Source organism: Acartia tonsa, chromosome 12 (genome assembly GCF_053477335.1).
Source record: "Acartia tonsa isolate MP-2025a chromosome 12, ASM5347733v1, whole genome shotgun sequence".
In the NCBI taxonomy this organism is placed as follows: domain Eukaryota; kingdom Metazoa; phylum Arthropoda; class Copepoda; order Calanoida; family Acartiidae; genus Acartia; species Acartia tonsa.
This window is the reverse complement of record NC_137271.1, coordinates 44,425,486-44,447,539: the sequence shown is the minus strand read 5'-3', so window position 1 is coordinate 44,447,539 and position 22,054 is coordinate 44,425,486. Positions and strand designations below refer to the sequence as shown.

At 33.1% G+C, this 22,054-nt stretch overlaps 1 protein-coding gene across 1 annotated transcript; it reads left to right on the top strand.

Moving 5' to 3' along the window:
* The first annotated feature begins 530 nt into the window (after positions 1 to 530).
* On the top strand, positions 531 to 21,748 carry LOC145334285 (carboxylic ester hydrolase-like). Its single transcript, XM_080179679.1, has 18 exons — positions 531 to 591; positions 1,720 to 1,859; positions 2,341 to 2,460; positions 2,835 to 2,922; positions 3,514 to 3,704; positions 4,180 to 4,230; positions 12,173 to 12,248; positions 12,882 to 12,966; positions 13,819 to 13,886; positions 14,076 to 14,131; positions 14,467 to 14,513; positions 15,944 to 16,028; positions 16,625 to 16,701; positions 17,679 to 17,759; positions 18,537 to 18,617; positions 20,430 to 20,556; positions 21,063 to 21,162; positions 21,598 to 21,748. The coding sequence occupies exons 1-18, from the start codon at positions 532 to 534 to the stop codon at positions 21,697 to 21,699; spliced, it is 1,635 nt and encodes a 544-aa protein (XP_080035805.1). The 5' UTR covers position 531; the 3' UTR covers positions 21,700 to 21,748.
* Positions 21,749 to 22,054: the final 306 nt, after the last annotated feature.

Genomic DNA, 22,054 nt, shown 5'->3' with positions numbered 1-22,054 from the left:
TAGTACTAATAACATAAATAGTTAGGGAGGGGAGCATTTGTTGATTTAACGTAATCAAAATCTTTTAAACATATAAAGATTTCCAAAAAAAAAGTCACATTGAGCCATTTGAAAGCTTAAGCACAACTAGTTAATAGTAACTTTAACAAAGATTTAATGATTACGGTGAATCATTAAATGTTCCTCCCTCTCAAATTCTTAAAGATTGTTTTACAACCAAAGTATTTGTCTTTCAATTTATATACCAAATATTTAAAAGAATTATTTTTTGTTACCATTTATATTCAAAACCAGAAATTTTGTAATTAATTTTTTGTATGCATTTCTTGTACAAAATTTTGTGTCGGTCAAAAATAACAGTGTTTTGTTACGAATAATGCTAATACTGAAAACAGAAAATGCTGAAAAAAAACAATTAATTCTGTCACAAGGACTATTTTTGATTGGCAGAAAAGTTTGGTACTATTCAATATTTTCTCGTTTCTAATATCGTATGAGAAATATCTTTTTAAAATTCAAATTTCAGGGAAAATGAAAATTCTTGCGGCGCTACTCTGCCTCAAGATTGTCGTTCCCCTCATCTTTGCACAGGTACGTTTGTCAGTTCATCAGGTTGTTCAGGATGTGTGTGTATAGTTGCATGTTTGTTTGTTTTCCGCATTTGTGTCTGTCAGTCTGTGAAAATTTATCTTTTTTGCTTGTCATTTTCAAATTAGAGTAAAACTCTAGAGGGAGAAAGGGTTAAATAACTGTATCTCGCAACCGTCGTGTCATTGAGTCATTGAAAATCAATGCAATGGTGTCGCTTATATTACACAACCAGGTAGCAGAAAATAATTTATAAGCAGACGAAAGTCTTTGAAAAATGAAGGGAGGTAGTTGTCTGTATATACATCTTTACTATAGATCTTTATTTTTAATATGTTTGTTTGCAAGGTTTTGTCAGTTTAAATGTCTTTTATATTTCTTTCTGAATGTCTGTTTCTTAGTCCGTTTAATTTGCATGTATGATTTTCTATCTGTTTGTGTGCCTGTATGTCTGCTTGTTTTTTACTTTGATTGTCTGAATGGTTGATTCTGTTTGATGTCATTTTGTTTATCTATTTGTCAGTTTGATTGGCTGTAATTGTCAGTATGCATACTGATCTTTTAGTTTAGTTATCTGTCTTTGAATCTGTCTGTTTTGTCTTTCTGTTCCAATCTGTTACTTGTTTATTTGCAGGAATAAGGTATAACCAACAAGCAAAATAAATATAAAATCATATTTGGGGGGCAAATGGAGAGGTTGTCAATTTTACGATGTGTTGCCCCCCAACGACAGCTGAATAAACGTATAGGTTTCGTGATTTTCCCCGAATTAATTGCGTTATTGGTATAAGCTGGCTTATTTGTATGTGACTTAATTTTATAATTATTCATCAAACTATGAATCTATTATATTGTCACAATCAAAACCAGGGAGGGATGGGACATTAGGCTCTGAATTACACTGTTACCCAAAGTTTTCTTTTATTATTCATTAGTTTTAAAAACTTTTGCAGTTTTATTGATTTACTTTGTTTGTTTCCAGACTAGTAGTGTCCAAACATTTCAACCAAAAATTTTAATCTTTTGAGGGGTTATTTTGTTTTATCATTATTGGGGATGTAATTAAATTTATCACCCAATATATTATCCCTTAAGATCACATATCAATATTTAATGAATGTTTTTGCTAAGGAGGAAGATCTAACCATAGGACTTGAAGATGAAACAACAACTACACTCAACACATATGAAGATGAGGATAATGCTGTTCTAAATATTGTTCAAATACTTGATGATAATTCTACTAATAATTCTCCAGATGTTGAAAACAGGAATGTATATAATTATGATTAAACTTTGATACTATGATCATAATTAGTTATTTGAAAAGTAATTAAACCAAGTGTCGTGCAATAAAAATATATTTATAGAAATACCTTAGCACTTTATAGTGCCTATAAAATAATGACGTCATACAATACAAATCACCAATGATTGGCCAATACACAGACTAAATTACCAATGGCAGGCCAGTATATATTTTAATAGATCAATATACATCTTAATTGATCATTGGTAGGCAAGTATAAATCTTAGTTGACCAATGGTAGGCCAGTATACATTTTTATTGACCAATGACAGACCATTATACATTTTAATTGACCAATGGTAGGCCAGTATGACGCTACTTTTTATAGGCACTATAAATAGCTTAAGGCCTTAGTTTTACTGGTCTAAAGAAGGTGTAAGGCAGAAAAGTTTCCTTTGAGGCAATTCAAATTTTCTTAGACTAATTGTATTCTATTGCTGCAGAGTGGAAGTGGACACTTTTCTTGGAACTATCCATGGTAAAGTAGAGACAACTGAGGATGGTGTGGATATTCATAAATTCCTGGGTATTCCCTATGCTCAACCACCTGTGGGTCAACTTAGGTAACAATCTTTAACTAGGGTTAGGCTGGATAACCGGTTTGGGCTGATATCCGGCTATTTAAAATATTCAGTCGGATACTGATACTATCTGGATACCGGATGTCCGGACGATTTATAATGCCGGATATTAGAAATCGGCTGTATATCCGGTGTCCGGCCAAAAAAGTATCCGGTCCAACACTATCTTTAACCATAAGATTCCCCCAATGATAATTCATGTGCATATCAATCAATAACCTTAAACGAATAATATACAATTTAATTTAGATTGTGGTTCATTTCTTGCCCTACCCATTTTCTATAGATCTAAATCCTTATATAATATTAACAGAATGTCTATCTTTGTGTCTGAAATAAAATAAAATCTCTTTTAGGTTCCAGCCCCCAGTTTCAGTTTCATTATATGAAGATTTTAAAGCCTTTAATTTTGGACCCATGTGTCCGCAAAAGGACATTGTAAATGTAAGTTTTTTTTATTTTAAATTACAAATCAAAGAAAGTTAAGAAAATTTTCTGTATGAAGTTAATAAAAAAAATCCTTTAATTGATTTTTGTATTCCTGGTAACCAGAGTTTGTGTTCTTAAATGCTTTGATTTAGTATTGTAATCTAGCTTTAATTGTATGGCTCTTTTCTCTAAATTTCACTATCTGGAAAGGAATTGGATAAGATAATAGACAAAAAGTTGTTATACATCTCCAATGATGATGACAAAATTACCTCTTATGTAGATTAGAATTATCGGTCATAAAGAGAATTCTAGTTCCAAAATTACAAATCTGCTGAGAGGATGGGGGGGTTGGATTTGAATTAATATTACACTGGTACCCAAAGATTAACAAGCACTCAATAACTTTGGGGTGCTTTTGTAGAATTTTGATTGGTTGGCTCCGAACTAGCAGTGTTTTAACTTTTCAACTATTAACTTTACTCTACAGTAGGGGTAATTTTGTTTATCATGATTGCGGTATGTTAACAATTTATAATTCATTGTTTTATCCCTTAAGATCCCTGCATACTTTCAAATCTCTCTTAATAGTCTATATGATTTTAGAAAGGTAATCCAGTTACTGGAAATGAGGACTGTTTGTACCTGAACATCTTCAACAAGGCATCCAATGACAGCAAGCTAAAACCGGTTATGTTGTGGATCCACGGCGGAGCTTTTGTCATTGGTTCTTCCCAAACATATGATCCCACACCATTGGTCAGAGAAGATGTTGTCGTTGTTACCATCAACTACAGGTGGGTGTCTTTTTATCAAATATGCTTTTCATCTCTTAGTCTATCTATATATGAACATAATTATCAAAATGTCTACTTTAAATTCTAAATTACCCTTTGAAGGATCAAAATTAAATTTGATACAAATAAGTTTTAATTTCTAAACATAAGATTAAATTAAAAAGAACACCTGCTATACCATTACCCAGGAAGAGTTTTAAATTGATAACTAACCTCCATTACCAAGAATAGTAGCTGTATACAGTGCCCTAGCAAAAAGGGGATAGATGTCACTGCTTTTGGCCTACCTATTCTATTGATGTCAGGATATATCCGATACCCCATCTCTTTTCTATGGGGTTTCCCTTTCTCTTTCCCTCAACAATGACGTCAATAGAATAGATAGGCCAACAGCTGTGACTTCTATCTCCATTTTCCTAGGGTACGAAACACAGCTACCCAAGAATAATAAATAAATGTTTTATTTTTATTGCAGGTTGGGTGCTCTGGGATTCCTCAACTTTGGCAATGACGTAGCTCCAGGAAAGGATTGAATAATGGATTTTTAAAATACAAATTTAGAGGAATATGACATACCAGTAGAAAATGGCAAAGCCCAAATTGTGTCAAAATTGCTCCATGTGACGTCATAAAAATGAGGGGAGATGAGAGGAGAAGTGGGAAAGAAAATCCCTAAAAAAGAGATGAATAATCCCTTATTTTTATGACGTCACATAAGGATTTTTGGCACAAATTGGGCTTAGTCTAGAAAATTAGCCTTGGTTAGATTGGATAAAGATAGCAAAAAAAAGGTTAAAACAACCTACAGAGGTTAAGCATAAACAAAACCTGGATTAATAATAATTTATTTCAGGAAGATAATGGTACAATATTGCATAGAGAAAATAGTCCACTGACTATTCGGATTGGCCGAAGACTTATTGTCGTTGACCCATCCGGTTTACAATAATATAATGTAACATGTGAGATAAATTAGTGAACAATTCAATCATTATGCTGTACAAAAACCTGCCCTACAGATACTGTCATAGGGAAGCCTGTGATAAGAAGCTTCCCCAATCACATTTGCGATTGTGGCCGGATTGGCCGACATACCGTATGCGTTAGTCCCCTCGGTTATCGTCCTTATCCTGAAACAGTACATTTTGTATCTGATCCAAGCATCAAAGGATAACACGAGTTCCAATGGTTGGGTGTGGTAGCGCGCGGGGGCGGGCGCACTTGGGTTTGTGGTGGATAAATGGTTGTAGTGATAAGAAGTTACTAAATTTGCTTGATATCTATTTATTATTATTTTATTACCTCGTATTATATTATGCTTGATCTACTGATTGTGCTTTCGCTATATTAATAATAACTTACTAATGTAGAAAATAATATTGTAAAAATAAAGAAAAAAATAAAGAAAGAATAAAGTAGTAATTTAGTTTGTTATGATGCTAAAAGGAAAGAATGACAACGTAGTAATATACTATAGTATGCCTTAGGGATGTGTAAAGTATTCAAAAATGGTTGAAAACATGCTTTAAATAAAAAATAAAAATAAAAAACTGCTTCGAAAACTATTAGAGGCGACTTCTGTTTTTGTAAAAGAAAGAATTTTTAGGTTTAGTAATAATGTCAGCGAAAATAAGAAATTTCAAAATACGTAATAAAGTTTTGCATAGCAACACACTCAGTAAGGCTAGTATAAGATATAGTACAAATAAATAAATAAGGGGGTAGTGGGTGTTATTTGAGAAAAGGGGGTAAATTATTGAAATGCCAACAAGTGTTTGGAAGGCGACAGTAAGTGAAAGAGGGGGGGTGGAAAAGAGTTAAAAAATGGTGAGTAAGGAGAGAAGAGAGAAAGAAGGGGAAAAAGGGAAGTGTTGACGGAGTTACCTAAATTGCGCAATTCCAGGAAATGAGTGTGGATTAAGAGAATATCATATTCAATAATGTAATGGGGGAAGGGGTTCAATTTTAATGAAAAGAGAAATTTTATGGATCAGTTATGAAAAGGGAGGGAAAGGGGTGAGATTATCGATAATAATAAAGGGAAGGGGGTTGCTCCTACAAGAAATTCTATTTAATTGTATTCCGGCTTTCTAACTCACAAGAGGTCAACGTAATTAATACTATATTCTCATCAACACGTGCTTTTTTTAAATCGAACGTTAAAAGGAATAGAAATGTCCGATAGTGAGGACAGTGATTATCAGCCTGTAGATCCTACACTGCCGCCCTGTATACCAGATTTGGTTTTTGATAGCATAGCATCCGCTGCTATCAATGGGCCAGGGTCTTCCGCCGACACTTCTGCCGACAGTATTCCGCCGGTCGTCGACATTGTTCCGCCGGTCGTCGACATCGCCCCCATCGACCGCGAGCTGATCACCATTTGGTATAATCAGTCCAAGTTTCTGCGTGCACGGTTCGACGAGGCTATAAGGCTATCTTATAGAACTGGGCTTCAAGAATCTGCAAATGAACATGCAGTAGGCCTCGTTCAATCCGGTGCCGCGTTAGTCGGCCAGTTGTTTGAAACGTTACCGATCACGCACCGGTCACATTCTGCCAACATGGAGGCTCTCAACACAATGGAAGTCCGGTCCCGCGAATACGCAGAAGATGTCTGGACATCCTTGGAAGTGGCGGATGCGGTCTTGGATTTGAATGAGACCATCGAGCTCAGCGATGCGCCTGGTTCCGCCGACGGTGATCTGAGTGATCTACTTCCCGAGGATTCTGGCGAGGAAGAAGAGGAGGGTGGTCCTGAGGGTGATGGTAGCATCGAATCCAATGCCGCCGCCGAACCCGTCTGTGTTGAGGAGCCCACCTTTAGTTCTGACGATGAGTTCAATTGGTCTTAGCTGCCCTACTTATCTGCCTAGTCCCGGTTAGCACCGATCAATCACCCAGTCAGCAGATTATATATGTAGTTATTATCTAGTTATGCATTTCACAATATATTTACTATGTTAATAACTTGCCAAATATAACAGTGATATCGTAAATATCAATTGTTTATCATTTAAAGATAGTTAAAAGTAAATACGATGTTTGTTTGTTTGCGTTAAGTTCTGATCAAATTAATATTGCTGATATTAACGTTGAAATGAAAGAAAAAATTTTAAGAGTACTGGCATAAATGTTCTTTTGTGGTTTCGGATCATTGAATGTTTTTACGTTCGATTTATTATAAAAATGGTGAATAAGAAAATATTATGTTAAGGTATAAAAATGAATAAAGTAATTGAATGTCTGTTTGAAAGAAAAATTTAGGATTCTTATGTCATGCGTATCTTGCTAGAATATAAAAAACTGAACATAAAACTATTATGATAAAAGTATTAAAGTAATAGGATGTCTGTTCAATAGTTTATGCCTTGCGAGAATAAAAAGTATATAAGGAAATTTATAAGAGGCTGAACATAGAGATAAAAGAATTTAATTAACACTATTTGTTGAGAGAAAATAATTTAGTAAGCTACTAATTCAATGACATATCATTGGTTGAATATTATAAATTTGGTGAATAAGAAACTATTACAATGAAATATAAAGTAAAGTAATGGGATGACTGTTAGATAATTTATGGTTCTTTATCATACGTGCCTTGCGAGAAAAAAGAAAAAATAGTGCAGGGAAAAGGAAGAAAAATAACCTGAATTTAGTTTAAGTTTAATAAATAAGAAAATAGCTTCCGGTTGAATTCGTTTTTATCGTCTATGTTTTTAATGTAGGTAGGTAAGTTGTTCCAAATTGTTGGGAACCTGTACTTTGGGAGGGCTTTAAGATAATTTTTCCCTGTGAAGGGTATGTGATAATCTTCGTTGTTCCTTAAGTCCCTATCCCTTACCTCCCTGTTCAGCTGCCAGGTATTTTCGAATGTCGCTGGAACTGCCTTTCTTTTGTACATGTACATGAAACGGGCTGAGTTATATTGTATTAATTTTTTGTAAGTAAGAAGTTTTAGTTCGATAAATAAGTCTCTGGTATGAGTTCTGTTACTTACATTGCAAATAATTCTTATGGCTTTTTTCTGCAAAATGGTTATTGGCCTTAAGTAGGTTTCCGAAACCCCGGAAAAAATAGGCGCGCAATATTCTAAAATACTTTTTAAATATGAATTATATATTAAAAGTAAGTGGCGTTTATGCAAGAGATTTTTCATCATTTTCATGGAGAATATAATTTTACTGATTCTGTTACGAAGGTTTTCAAAGTGATATTTAAAAGACAACTTATTATCTATTAATACTCCCAAGTGTCTGCAAAATTTCTCTTTGTCATTTGGTGTTAAGGTTAACTTGGATATCTTTTCGGGTAAGTTCTGTCCTTCGTCGTTCATGTCAAAATAAACTGGAAATTCATTTAAAAGTCCTAGGTCAGTGTCTGTCAAAAATCTGTCGTTCCTGGCTAATCCAAAGATTAAGACCTTCGTCTTACCTGGATGTAACAAAAGTTTATTACTGTTGTACCAGTCCAATAGTTTGGGCAATTCAGTATTGGCTAGGTTAATAAGATTGGTTAAAGTGTCACTTTCCAAATAGGCGCAGTTATCATCAGCAAAAAGGTAGCTTAAAAGAATATCAGAACATGCATCAATGTCATTTATATAAATCAAAAACAACAAAACCCCTAAAATCGAACCCTGTAAAACCCCCCAGTCTATGTCCTTTAAATTTGATGAGTTAATCCCTTTGTAGAAAACCCTCTGCCTCCTATTTGAAAAGTAACTCCTGAACCAATCCAGGCTATGGCCTCTAATTCCTAAGTTTTCAAGTTTTTTCAATAATAAGTTGCGATCCAACATATCAAAACACTTCCTCACATCCAGCAAGACTACCATTGCTAGTCTGCCAGATGCGAGGCATTGTGTTATTTTGTTTATCAGGTGTAGTACTGCATGATAGGTAGACCTTTTTGGTCTGAAGCCATATTGTAACTTATTGAAGTATTGTTTTTGATTTAAAAAGTCCATTAGTTGAATGTAAAGACACTTTTCCTGAATTTTTGAAAAACTATTTATTAGAGATACTCCTCTATAGTTATCTAATAGATAAAAAGGTCCGCTTTTATGGATGAGGATGGTGCGCGTGATCTTTTGCTGATCAGGCATTTTGCCTGATTTAAAACTAAGATTAATTATATGTAGAAGTGGCCTAACTATTGTTATTCTTACAAAATTAACTAGAAATAAACTTATATCATTGTCATCAGATGACTTTTTATGCTTCATTTTGCCCAAAATCTCAAGCAAGGACCTCTCAGTTACTGGTCTTATGAAAAAAGTATCTTCGGCTGGTGGGGGGAGGTAATCTTGAAAGTTTTTGCTATGTATTTTGGGCAAAAGAGGTGTTAAGTTATGGCCAATGTTAGCTAAATATTCGTTAAAGTTATTTGCAATTTCTACGTCATCAAAGATTTTTTTATTATTGACTTCAATATATTCTATCCATGTGTCCTTCTTACTTGTGCCCATTGTGTCCTTTAAAACGTCCCAAAGTTTTTTCGAGTTTCCTCTGGAGTCTTCAATTCTCTCTCTGTAATGTAATTTCTTTGCTTTCCTATTTGCCTTATTAAAGTTGTTACGATAAATCCTGTAGTTCTCTGCGTCCTGGGGTGAGTTCCGTCTGGCAAGATAAAGTTGCCTCTTTTTCAGTCTGCTCAACATTAGGTCTTTAGTCATGTGTTGGTTTATAGGAGTAGTTCTGTCATTAAATTTAATCAGTCTTTTTGGTATATTCTGGTCTAGTATTGTCAAGAATTTATCGATAAATATGGAATAGGCTCTGTCAACGTCTTCTTTCTCTGCCATAACGTGTCTCCAGTCCGTAACTGCTAGTGCTGTCCTAAATTTCTCTAAGTTCTCGCTACAAAAAGACCTTTTATATATGGGTGGAGGTTTAACTTTATTCTTGGGATTTACATTAAGTTTAATTAGGTTGACTAGCATGTAATGATCAGAAATATTTGATGGAATAATACCACACAAGTCTATTGATCCAATTATGTCTTTACATGTAATGTTATCAATCAAAGAGTAAGAGTTGTCTGTTATTCTTGTTGCTTTATTAATAGTTGGGATGTATGCGTTGGCAATTAATATATTAAAAAGATCTAATGCTTCCGAATTTGGTTGGTTTAATTTGAAAAAATTGATGTTAAAGTCTGAAAAAATTAATACTGGTGAATTATGACTATCTAATGATTCGATATGAGCTTCGAATCTTAATATAAATTCGCTAGTTGCTGCGCTTCTAGTCATTCCGGGTGTGTTCGGAGGGTGGTAGACATTTAGGAGAATAAAATTTTGGTTATTTATGGTTATTTTTAATGTTAAGCATTCATACAATCTGTCCTTAAAATACATGCTGTCATTTAACTGTACAACTGAGATGCCTTTCCTAATCAAGAAGCCAACCCCTCCCCCTTGACCCGTACTTCTATTGTTCTTAAAATATTGATAACCGTTAAATGTTAAATCAAAGGAGTGCCAAATTTCTTGAAGGCTTAATATGTCAACTTTAGATTTACCGTCGTTCATGATATCTAAGAAGAGTGTTACTTCGTTAAACTTACTTAAAATAGACTGCACGTTGATAGAGTAAGCAGAAAGATAATGAATATTAGTTGAGTTAAGAAAGTCCTTGATCGTTTCTTCGCTATAGTAATTGCATGGAGGCAGGTTAAAGTCATCTACTAGTTCAGCGTAATTGGTTCCATATAATACTTGGCACTTTAAGTTAAGTCTTAAATCATTATTGAGATTTGTTATATCTCTATCAATAAGTTGATGAATGTTATTAGATTCGTTTACATTAATATTAATATCCATGTTTGCAATCCTTACTTGTTCCCTAAGCATAGCTATGTCGTCATTGTCTAAGTTATCATCCATTAGTTATTATAAAGAGAGTACCTAATATTAGCAAATTAATCAACCATAGATCAAGCACAATTTTGGTTAAGTTGTAGTCCCATAATCCACCACTGTTCCCCTGAGACCCCCCCCCAAACGCTACCGTTCCCAACCACTCTGAGGTGGGTCTTATAATCAGTTCACGCGTAGTGATTCAATCCCCCCCCCCCCCCAGTTAGTACTGTAATACCGACCCCTATTTTAATATTAAATTAAGTGGAAAAAAGATATCATTCAAAGTTTCAAGAAATAGTTAGAAGGTTAATATAAGTTTAGAGTATCATGTAGAGTTCACTGATATAGTTATTTAAAAACAGTACTTACATACTAGAGACATTAAAAAATAGAAACGAATAAAATTGAAATACGAGAATATATGAAAAAAATCATTACGAGCATTTAAACATTAGGTATACATTTCAGAGAAAAGATAAAATAAAACTGAAAACGAAAATAAATACATTATTTCTAGAGTAATATTCAAAGTAAAGCAATCAACTTAATTTCCAAAGATGAAATAAAAGAAGAGATTTGTGTTGCTTATTGTTTATTTACTTTTCATTTCCTTGTTGAATAGATTTAATTTAATTTGATTTGCAGTATTTATTATAATAAATTATGTATACTGGATACTATATTACAATTATATTATGAGGGTTTGCGATAAATTAGTATTTGTATTAGTTCACCATTAAAAAAAAAAGAATAGCTCATTGAAAATTTAATTCTTGCTTGTATTCAGTAAATTTAAATTTATGGAATGAAAAGAGAGTAAGAAACGAAGCTTTTATGATTAATAATATGAAAGATAACATGAAATAGAGTATTTAATACATTTATTTTGTTACTTACATTTACTTTAATTTGCGATAACACTTGGTGAACAAAAATTAGGTGCGACTTGCGGTTTCTATAACTGATGCCGCAGGTGGCCTAATATTATTTACTATGATAATTACTATTTAAACTATTATTATCCTGCGGTTCATTGAAAATTTATTAATTTGATTAACTTTCATGTGAATATGGATATATATAAATACTTGGATGTTGCAGATTTTTATGTACTATAATAAAGTGATACTCCCAGATGGCTAAAATAACGATACATCCCCTTTACCCCACCCCAACCACTGCACTGGATGTACGAAATGACCAATAAATGTGGTCCACATTAGCAATATAAATTGAGACCAAATTTGTCCCGGTCTATATATCCACGTATTTTATATCCATTTATTTAGATGAACTTTAAGATATTATTTTTTATTTTCTCGTATCCATTCGAATCCGGTGGATAGGAACCGGTTCTCATCCATACGAAAAAACTATGTCTAGCATCGTATTATATCCAGCTTTCTACGATTATAGAAATGTACAATCATAAGATTAAAACTAGTTTTTTTAGCCGGTGACTTCGTCACCTCGGGGCTAAAAAAACTAGTTTTAATCTCATAATTGTACATCCTATATCCGCGGAAAGCCGTTTATAATACGATGCGAGAAATAACTATTATCACACGAGATGAAGTTTTTAAATCCTTTGAAATATAGGAAATCTTGGCCTCCGAGATCAAATTCAGGCCCTGAAGTGGGTAAAGAAAATGATCCAGTATTTTGGTGGAGACCCACAGGAAAATTACTCTTTTTTTATGTTGTTTTTCATAATTAACAATTAAATCCTAATCAATAATAACAGGATTGCCTTTTTCATTATTGCTTCAAATCGTATCACAGACAATTTTCCACGAATATTGAAATAAAAATCATAAAATTGATACCAGTTTTGTAAGCCCTTTTTCCATTTTAATATCCGCGAAAAGCTGTCTATAATACGATGCGGTAAATTAATTTCCTTGAAATAATGCTTAGTAATATTTACGACCTTTTTATCTGCCCCCCAAATATTATTTTAGATTAATTTCGATTGTTGGCTACATCTTATTCCTGGGTTCTGTATTGTAGTTATCAAAATTTAATGCTTCAGACAAAAAATATAATACCAGTGCAGTGGTAAAGTATTTTACTTAGCCTTTTATTATTGAAATGTTAGGCAACATTTGAACATATTTGTCATAGTTAATATTAAACAAGATTGACAACATCCATAAAAGCGAAGCTCTGAAACAGTAGGACAAACAAACATTAACACTTGTAGAGTGTCAGACCTAAATAATCAGAATATAAATGTATAAAATGTATACGAACGTACGGACCGACCCTATTTATAGAAAAGCTTCACTTTAAAAAAGAGTATTTAACTGTAGAAAGTGACCATTTTTGGAGAGAGCGCTGGAGCCATGAGTGCCCATGCTCTTACTATGTCTCCTAAAGCCTATGGCCTATTTTCAGGTAAATAATATACAAAGCGCTGTAGAGTGTCATGTATGACGTCATAAAAGTACGTCTATTATTCATCTTTTTAAAGGGATTTCCTTTCTAATTTCTCCACTCATCCCTTCTTTTTTAGACGCATTTTTTATGACGTCACATATGACACTTTCCTGGGCTTCATAATGTATTAATAACCTGGGATCCTGAGGGATAAGACAATTGATGCACATTCCCAATGATGACAGACAAAATAGAGTAAAATCATAATGTTAATCAAGGATAATGATTAATTGTCAATAAATTGATTTACATACCATCACACAATTATGATAAACTAAATTACACCTTCTGTAGATTAAGATAATTAGTTGAATCATTTGGAAGCTGCTCGTTGATAAACCAACTCTCCCAAACAAACGAATTTTCTTTAAAAATGACTCTAGCCCTATGGGGTCTGTAGGATCCATTAGGTAATCTGAGGAATAACGGCCATAAGCTTATTTTGATGATAATTTGTTTAAAGAAAAATTGAAAAGGAAAGTGTTAATGGGATAGTTTGTCCTTGTGGCTGTCTAGAGTGCGCTTGCAAAATGTGGATAAATGTTACTGCTTTTGGCCTACCTATTCTATTGACGTCAGGAAAAAAACCTATACCCCATCTCTTATTCAAGGGTTTCTTTCTCCCTTCCCTTTCTCTTTCCCTCTACTATGACGTCAAAGAAATAGGTAAGCCTAATACTGTGACATCTATCCCCATTTTACTTAACACAGTTGCAATTGATTTACCCTGTCCAATCTATGTATCATTGGGCATACCTATCTACTAATAGATAAGTATATCTAACAGTCATGCGATTTATTTAATTTTAGGAGCTATCTTCGAGAGTGGAACTATGTTATTATTGAGAGAGGATGCCAAACTTTCTAAAACCCACAGGAATTTTAATTTTAAGAAATTGAAATAGCTACTCTATAATTGGCGCTTTAAAACTCAAGAATACATCTTTTAACATTGTTTTGCCTGACTTTTTGACTAAATATTAATTGACTTATCGCCATTTAATTTGTGGATCAGATTATTCTTGGTGCGATATTTTTATACAATTTCAAAATTAATAAATTACAGGGCAGCCCAAGGAGTTGCGAGATATTTCAACTGTACAAGCACATACTATGATCAAAGGAATAGTAAATAAAGATAATTTCAACAAAAATCCGCAAATCGATTCTTAATAAATACAAAACCTTAAGATGTAGATTGATATGTGTTCAAGTTTTAGTCCATTAAGATTTTGTAAATGTCTGGAATGATCTAACTATTATTCCAAGGAAGGTTTTGGACTTTTTTTTAAGTGGTGGAAGTAAATTGATTGACCCAACCCCCTCCTCTAAATCCTAAAGAGACTAGGGGCAAATTCATACATTTTTGGAAAAACAACATAGAACTTATGTAAAAAGGAATGTCTGAACTAAAGCTTTTTTTGTCATATGAGTTATTTACTTCTTCCCCTCTTCTAGAATGTTGGACTGTCTACAGGATTTAACCATTGATGAATTAGTTGCAGGTTAATTTTTATCCTTAAATATAATAAAATAACAGGATGTGTGTCTGTCTGTCTGTCTGAGGGGGTACATGGCAGATTTACCACTAGCAAAAATACAGTGATATTTCTGTCATAAACACAGTGATTTGCTGTCATAAACACAGTTTTACTGTCAAATTCACACCTGCGTTTTTAGGGGGTATGACAAAAATACAGTTATTGCACTGGCATATTCACAGTTTTGCTGTCAATTATACACCTACATATTGACAAAAATACATCTATTAAATTTATAATTTGTCAATCATACACCTACATATTGACAAATATACATCTATTAAATTTATACCTACTTATTTATCCATAATATTTAATACATCTATTACATATAGATACATTATTATCCTAAAAGTGAAAATTCGTTTACTTACACTATAAGTGATACGGACAGCTAACTGCCTAAACATGTTTTTTTTATTAATGTTGGTCCTAGTCCAGCAGATGAAATTCCATTTTGCGAAAATGATTTTAATGACTACCTTGGGGTTCCAGTCAATGAAAATTTTGTCATTCAAAAAATTACCCCTCAAATAATTTTTTCTACTCTCAATAAACTAAAACCTAAACTAAGTTGTGGACCTGACAATATTTCTACTAAACTTTTAAAAGAAATTATGCCAAGTATTATAGATCCTGTTGTTTACCTATTTAATCTTTCATTTAAACAGGGCTTTGTTCTAAACAATTAGTAGATTGATTTAACTATTATTAATAGTTATAAGTTTTAACAACTTGGTCAAAATATTTATAATTAATATTAATTTAAAAGTAGGTGTATTTTTGTCATCAAAACTGTGAATTTGACAGCATACTTGAATTTCATGGGTGTGAACTTGACAGTAAAACTGTGTTTATGACAGCGGAAAGGTGTAATTTTGACAGTGGATAAAAAAATATTGCCATAAACACAGCTAAAAATGAAATTGACAAAAACACACCCAATATTTGTCAAAAACACAGTGGCTGTACTTTTGCTAGTGGTAAAAGTGGCAGCACCCCGTCTGAGGGTGCCACTATCCTCCTAAGAGAAATAAAAAAAATTAAAAATTTTAATATTCGTAGACTTGAATACATAGTTAGGTATCATAGTTACTTGAACACAAAATAACAAGGTATCGTAGAGACTTGAACAAAAAATTCAAACTGCCACTAGAGATCTCTAGGGCCGTAGCCGCTATTTTCTTTTATAAGTGATGTGCAGAAGGGGTAAAATTGTCAATTGTCGTTTATTGGTCAATTCATTCATCCAGTAGAGGGAATGGATGGGGTAAACGGTGGGTATTATTGTAGCCATCTCCAAGTTTCACTTTATTAGAGTATATGATAATCTGATGTAAGATCCAAGTAATAATTAATCCATTTTTGTGGGTGATTTAAATTTTGTTTCACAGGAACATCCATTGAGGCCCCCGATGGTGTTGTAGAAGATGGAGAAGATTCAGCTGGATGGATGCCCATCATCGACTGGTTCTCCAGGTATATTCACTTTCCTTGACGGGATGGTATACGGACGAACAACATTCTACTCTAAGGGTGTTGCTTGATAAGTCATACACTCATATAAGTCATAAGACCTAATATGACATAAGACCTACTCTCCTTTTGCACTTCCAATTGCACTGTAAAAAATCAACGATATTTTCGTAAAAATCAACGGTTTTAAGAACATTAACATTATTCGATTTTTGTCCTTGAGCTGAAGCAGACCTAAAAATATAGAATAGTAAATCATACGTACTAAATATGTCTTTAGGTCTTATGAGTGTAGGTCTTATGTAATATTATGTCTCATGACTGTAGGTCTTATGAAGCATCACCAGTAGCTACTTGAACTACCAAAAGATATAATTTTAAAGTGATGGATCACGATTAAATTTTTTTTTAAATGCGGAAACTACTAGTTTGGAACTAATCAATCAAAATTGAATAAAAGTATCCAAAGTTTTTTATTCAATTTTAGTTAAATTTATTCCTTTTCTTATTTAAAACTAAATTGTTAACCTCCCCTTTTCTCAAGTGCCCCTAGAGGCCTCTATAGGTGTTTCCCCTATATTCACGGATATTTATTTTAGAGACCCAGTTCTACCTCATGACTATCTGACCGCCATGACAAATGGATTTTTCAACCGTGTGCCCATCATGACAGGAAAAAAACAATGTTTAATTTAAATGACATATAGAGATTATATTTGCCTGAGTGTACGGTTTGTCTAATTGATAAAAAGTGTAGTTATTTTTTATAACTTTTTTCTTTAAACATTATATTTTTTGATCGTCGTAACTATTATAAACGAGAAAGCTCAAAGTGTCATGTGTGACGTCATAAAAATACGTCTATCAAGGAGGAATGAGAGGAGAAGTGGGAAAGGACACCTCTAAAAAAGAGATGGATTTTTATGACGTCACACATGACACTTTGAGCTTTCTTTTAAAAACAACTAAATATAGTACCAAAAAAAATATTTTAAGAATCTCTTATAGTGCCTGTAAAAAAGGGGATAAATTAAAAAACTTTTAGCCGAAGTATCCCTTTTTTACATGCACTATAAAGAACTTCGGTTTGCAAAAAATGTAGTGTTTTCCCTTAGCATTGATAATTCTAACAAGAATGACAACATCCATAAAGCAAAGCTCTGAAACAGTAAGAAAAACGAACATTAACACTTGTAGAGTGTCAGAACCGAATAATCAGAATTATAAATTTTAATTTAGAAACAAAAATTTTAAGTAAGTTTGTTTAATTACTACTTAAATACAGAATAATTTTTATTAACATACTTACATTTTTCTACTTGATAATATAGATGCTTTATTAAAAAAAATTGTACTTTATTGTACTAGGAATCAGCATTTCAAAAATCAGAACAATCGGATAATTTCATCACATTAAAATTTGTCGTTAAAAATCAACATGAATAAACGGACTGGTAAAAATTATAGAGTTGCTACGCTATCTAAATCGTATCTAACTACTACAGGAATCACCATGCAATTGCAAAGATTGAAATTGATAGGATAAGTTTAACATGCCTAAATTAATGAAAAAAGCCTAATCTTAGGACGGACCGACCCTAATCATAGGAAAGCTTCGCTTTTAAAAATTATAACGTTGTTTGATTACAGGAACTGTTAAAAACGACGGTGGATTAATCTACCCACAAATCGAATATGGCGAGTTTTGGCAGAACAATGGAGCTAAATTTTTAGGCATTTTTTAGAAGTATCACAAATAAGACAAAGATTAAACTCACCTGATAGCTTATTCTGAAAGCATCAGATAAATTGAAATCTTCATAATACATCAATTTATACATCCAAATACAAATAAGAGATATAAACCCCATCCTGACATGTAGGTTTTGTTATCTAATAAATATTATCATTGACAGTTTGACTTTCTCAAGGCTTTTGATAGTCAGCTGTTGATGGTTCTTTTCAGTTAACTAAGCAAAAGGCCATTACTGATAATAATATAATTAATGAGTGGAAGGTTTGATTTGATTACTAGCCTACTGTCCTATTATATAAAGTGTAAGGGTTTTTTTTGTCCCTAGCTTAAAACGTCTATAACTTCTGATTAAGTTCTTAATTTTAAGGAGCATTCCATAAGTTCAAGAATGGTGTTAGTCTATTTTATATTTAGATATAAGTCTTAGAATGAAATTAGGCTATTTTTGTCCTAACCCAAGTATAAAGCCCCAAGATGCTATGGGCGAATCTGCTAGTAAACCTTTATAGAAGGTCATTATACACCATTACAGGCAATCTTTATCTTGATTGTATAACTTTTATTTTAAGGTTCTTTTTCTGTATCGGAATGCTTTTAATTTTACCACTATAAATGTCTATTAATCTTTGATAGTTTACAAACAGATAATCAAAACCTTCACACCAATGAGAAAAAAGTCGCAAAGGATTTTTAAATTTTTTTGTTTATGTGCAAATTTATAAAAGGCAGTGCTTCTAGAATAATGATTTGATCAGGTATAAAGAGTAGCTTCAATCTTTCTGAAACTACACACGAGGAAGAATTACAGTCCAGGCTTATCAAGAAATTTTACACAGGTATTATTATTAGACAGTAGACCTAGTACCTTTTTTTAAATTTCATACTTCTACCAACTCAAAAATTATTTTTTTTTACTTAAGTAACTTTGCAAGTGGCCTTTGTTACTATACAAGACGGATTTTTGTGAAGATTCAATAAACCAATTGATTATATGATTCATTATAAAAAATAAATGTTAAAAATAAAAACTTATATAAAAAGTAAACCCCCCCCCCCTTCCCTCCAATTAATTTATTATTGATTTTAAAACATATATTTATTAGTATATTTTATTCCTTTTTTTGTGCTTCACTCTACCTGACTATGCCAGTATGATGACAGATTCTTTCTTAAGGAAAGAACAGCAACCCCTCAGAAACTCTACCTGGCTATGTCAGTATGATGACAGATTCTTTCTTAAGGAAAGAACAGCAACCCCTCAGAAACTCTACCTGGCTATGTCAGTATGATGACAGATTCTTTGTTTAGAAAAGAACAGCAACCTGTTAGAAACTCTACCTGACTATGTCAGTATGATGACAGATTCTTTGTTCAGGAAAGAACAGCAACCTGTTAGAAACTCTACCTGACTATGCCAGTATGATGAAAGATTCTTTGTTCAGGAAAGAACAGCAAATTGTTAGAAACTATACCTGACTATACCAGAAAGATGATAGATTCTTTGTTCAGGAAAGAACAGCAACCTGTTAGAAACTCTACCTGACTATGTCAGTATGATGACAGATTCTTTGTTTAGGAAAGAACAGCAATCTGTTAGTAACTCTACCTGACTATGCCAGTATGATGACAGATTCTTTGTTCAGGAAAGAACAGCAACCTGTTAGAAACTCTACCTGACTATGCCAGTATGATGACAGATTCTTTGTTCAGGAAAGAACAGCAACCTGTTAGAAACTCTACCTGACTATGCCAGTATGATGAAAGATTCTTTGTTCAGGAAAGAACAGCAAACTGTTAGAAACTATACCTGACTATACCAGAAAGATGATAGATTCTTTGTTCAGGAAAGAACAGCAACCTGTTAGAAACTCTACCTGACTATGTCAGTATGATGATATATTCTTTGTTCAGGAAAGAACAGCAAACTGTTAGAAACTATACCTGACTATACCAGAAAGATGACAGATTCTTTGTTCAGGAAAGAACAGCAACCTGCTAGAAACTCTACCTGACTATGCCAATATTGATGACAGATTCTTTGTTCAGGAAAGAACAGCAACCTGCTAGAAACTCTACCTGACTATGCCAGTATGATGACAGATTCTTAGTTCAGGAAAGAACAGCAACCTGCTAGTAACTCTACCTGACTATGCCGGTATGATGACATATTCTTTGTTCAGGAAAGAACAGCAACCTGCTAAAACTCTACCTGACTATGCCAGTATGATGAAAGATTCATTGTTCAGGAAAGAACAGCAACCTGCTAGAAACTCTACCTTACTATGCCAGTATGATGACATATTCTTTGTTCAGGAAAGAACAGCAACCTGCTGAAAACTCTACCTGACTATGACAGCAATATGACATATTCTTTGTTCTGGAAAGAACAGCAACCTGTTAGAAACTCTACTTTACTATGCCAGTATAATGAAAGATTCTTTGTCCAGGAAAGAACAGCAAACTGTTAGAAACTATACCTGACTATACCAGAAAGATGATAGATTCTTTGTTCAGGAAATAACAGCAACCTGTTAGAAACTCTACCTGACTATGCCAGTATGATGACAGATTCTTTGTTCAGGAAAGAACAGCAACCTGTTAGAAACTCTACCTGACTATGCCAGTATGATGACAGATTCTTTGTTCAGGAAAGAACAGCAACCTGCTAGAAACTCTACCTGACTATGCCAGTATGATGACAGATTCTTTGTTCCTCAGTCCTGATCAGAAAGTTGCAGAGTTGGCCTCACAGTTTGTTCCAGTTTATAATTACAGGTATTGCTTACTATATTGTTTAAACAGCTGTACATAGAAATATATTCCTCGTATTCATTCGAAACTGATTAATATCCGGTGAATTAGAACTGGTTCTCAGGAATCTCGGGGCTAAAAAAAACTGGTTTTAATCATATAATTGTACATTTATATCTGCGGAAAGATGTTTATAATACAATGCAAGAAATAACTATTACAGTATGGCTACGAAACAGGTTAATATCCGCTGAATTAGTGCTAGTTCTAAGCCATACCACATCTCATGTATCGTATCTTATTACAGACAATTTTTCATGATTTTTTTGAAAACCAATTTTGTTGGCCTGGTCCTTCGACCCCTCGGGGCCAACAAAGATTAATATAATCTTCTATATAATTTTCAAAGCTGTTTATAATTCGATGCGATAAATAACTATTATTTCAAATAGCCACTGTCCTCTCTTAAGTTAACTGTCATGTAAGTACGTAAATTCAATTTAAAAAAAAGCTTTTTTACATTGTTTCAGATTTACATTTTCTGGTCGTCATTCTTTCCTGCCCTTCTACCTAGCCGGCAGAGAGGCGGAGTTTGGCGAGGAGACTGCGGCAGCTTTCAATCAACTTAAGGTAATGGGTAGCAAAATTTGACTGAAAAAATAATGTAGTGGGACAAAGTGACTCAAAAATCAGCCATGTAACGTTATAAAAATGAGGGCGATGAAAAGAGATGTTGAAAAGAAAACCCCAAAAAAAGAGATTTTATTATTTATTTTTATGACGTCACATTGCTGTTTTTTGAGTCACTTTGTTCCACTACAAAATAATTATGTGCACTTTTTTCAAAAAAAGTTTGATTAAATACTGGCTATAGGGAGTCTTGCATGGCTATTTACCCGCAGGGTTTTGGTCCATTTTTGTTCACTTATTAGTTTATGGGATTATATCAAGAGCAAATTAAATGACTTTTGGGACAATTTTCTATTTTGATTGGAGGACAATTTGATTACTTTTTGCAAGGAAAAAAAAATACTCAGCTAAATTTGTTACCCATTCCCTTTACAGCCAGTACATGCTGATGAGCTTATCTACCTGTTTGATCTGTTTGAGCTTACTACAGAAGAAGAATTTCTAGGAATACACTTTTACAATTTTATGCTTCTATGATATTTTTCCTTAGACAATTAAATTCCAAAGAAACCTTTAGTCATCATCAAAACTGAAAGATCCGCTGGACTAGAGCCGGTTATGAGCAATACTGTAAAAAATATGTACCGTATCGTATTATATACAATTTTCAAAAAATAAAAAATTTTAAAATTAACAATCCTCGAAAAACTTATAAGATGATGCATTTATTTAAAATTCAAGAGCAATAATATTTACAATTTCTTAAAATGATTTATACATCTTCTGTACTTATTTGTTCTAAAACTAAATAAAAAAAATTAAATTTATTCTTACTCCCTAATACAAAACAGACTAAAACTTGACCAAAAGAAAGCTATCCTGAAAATGAGAT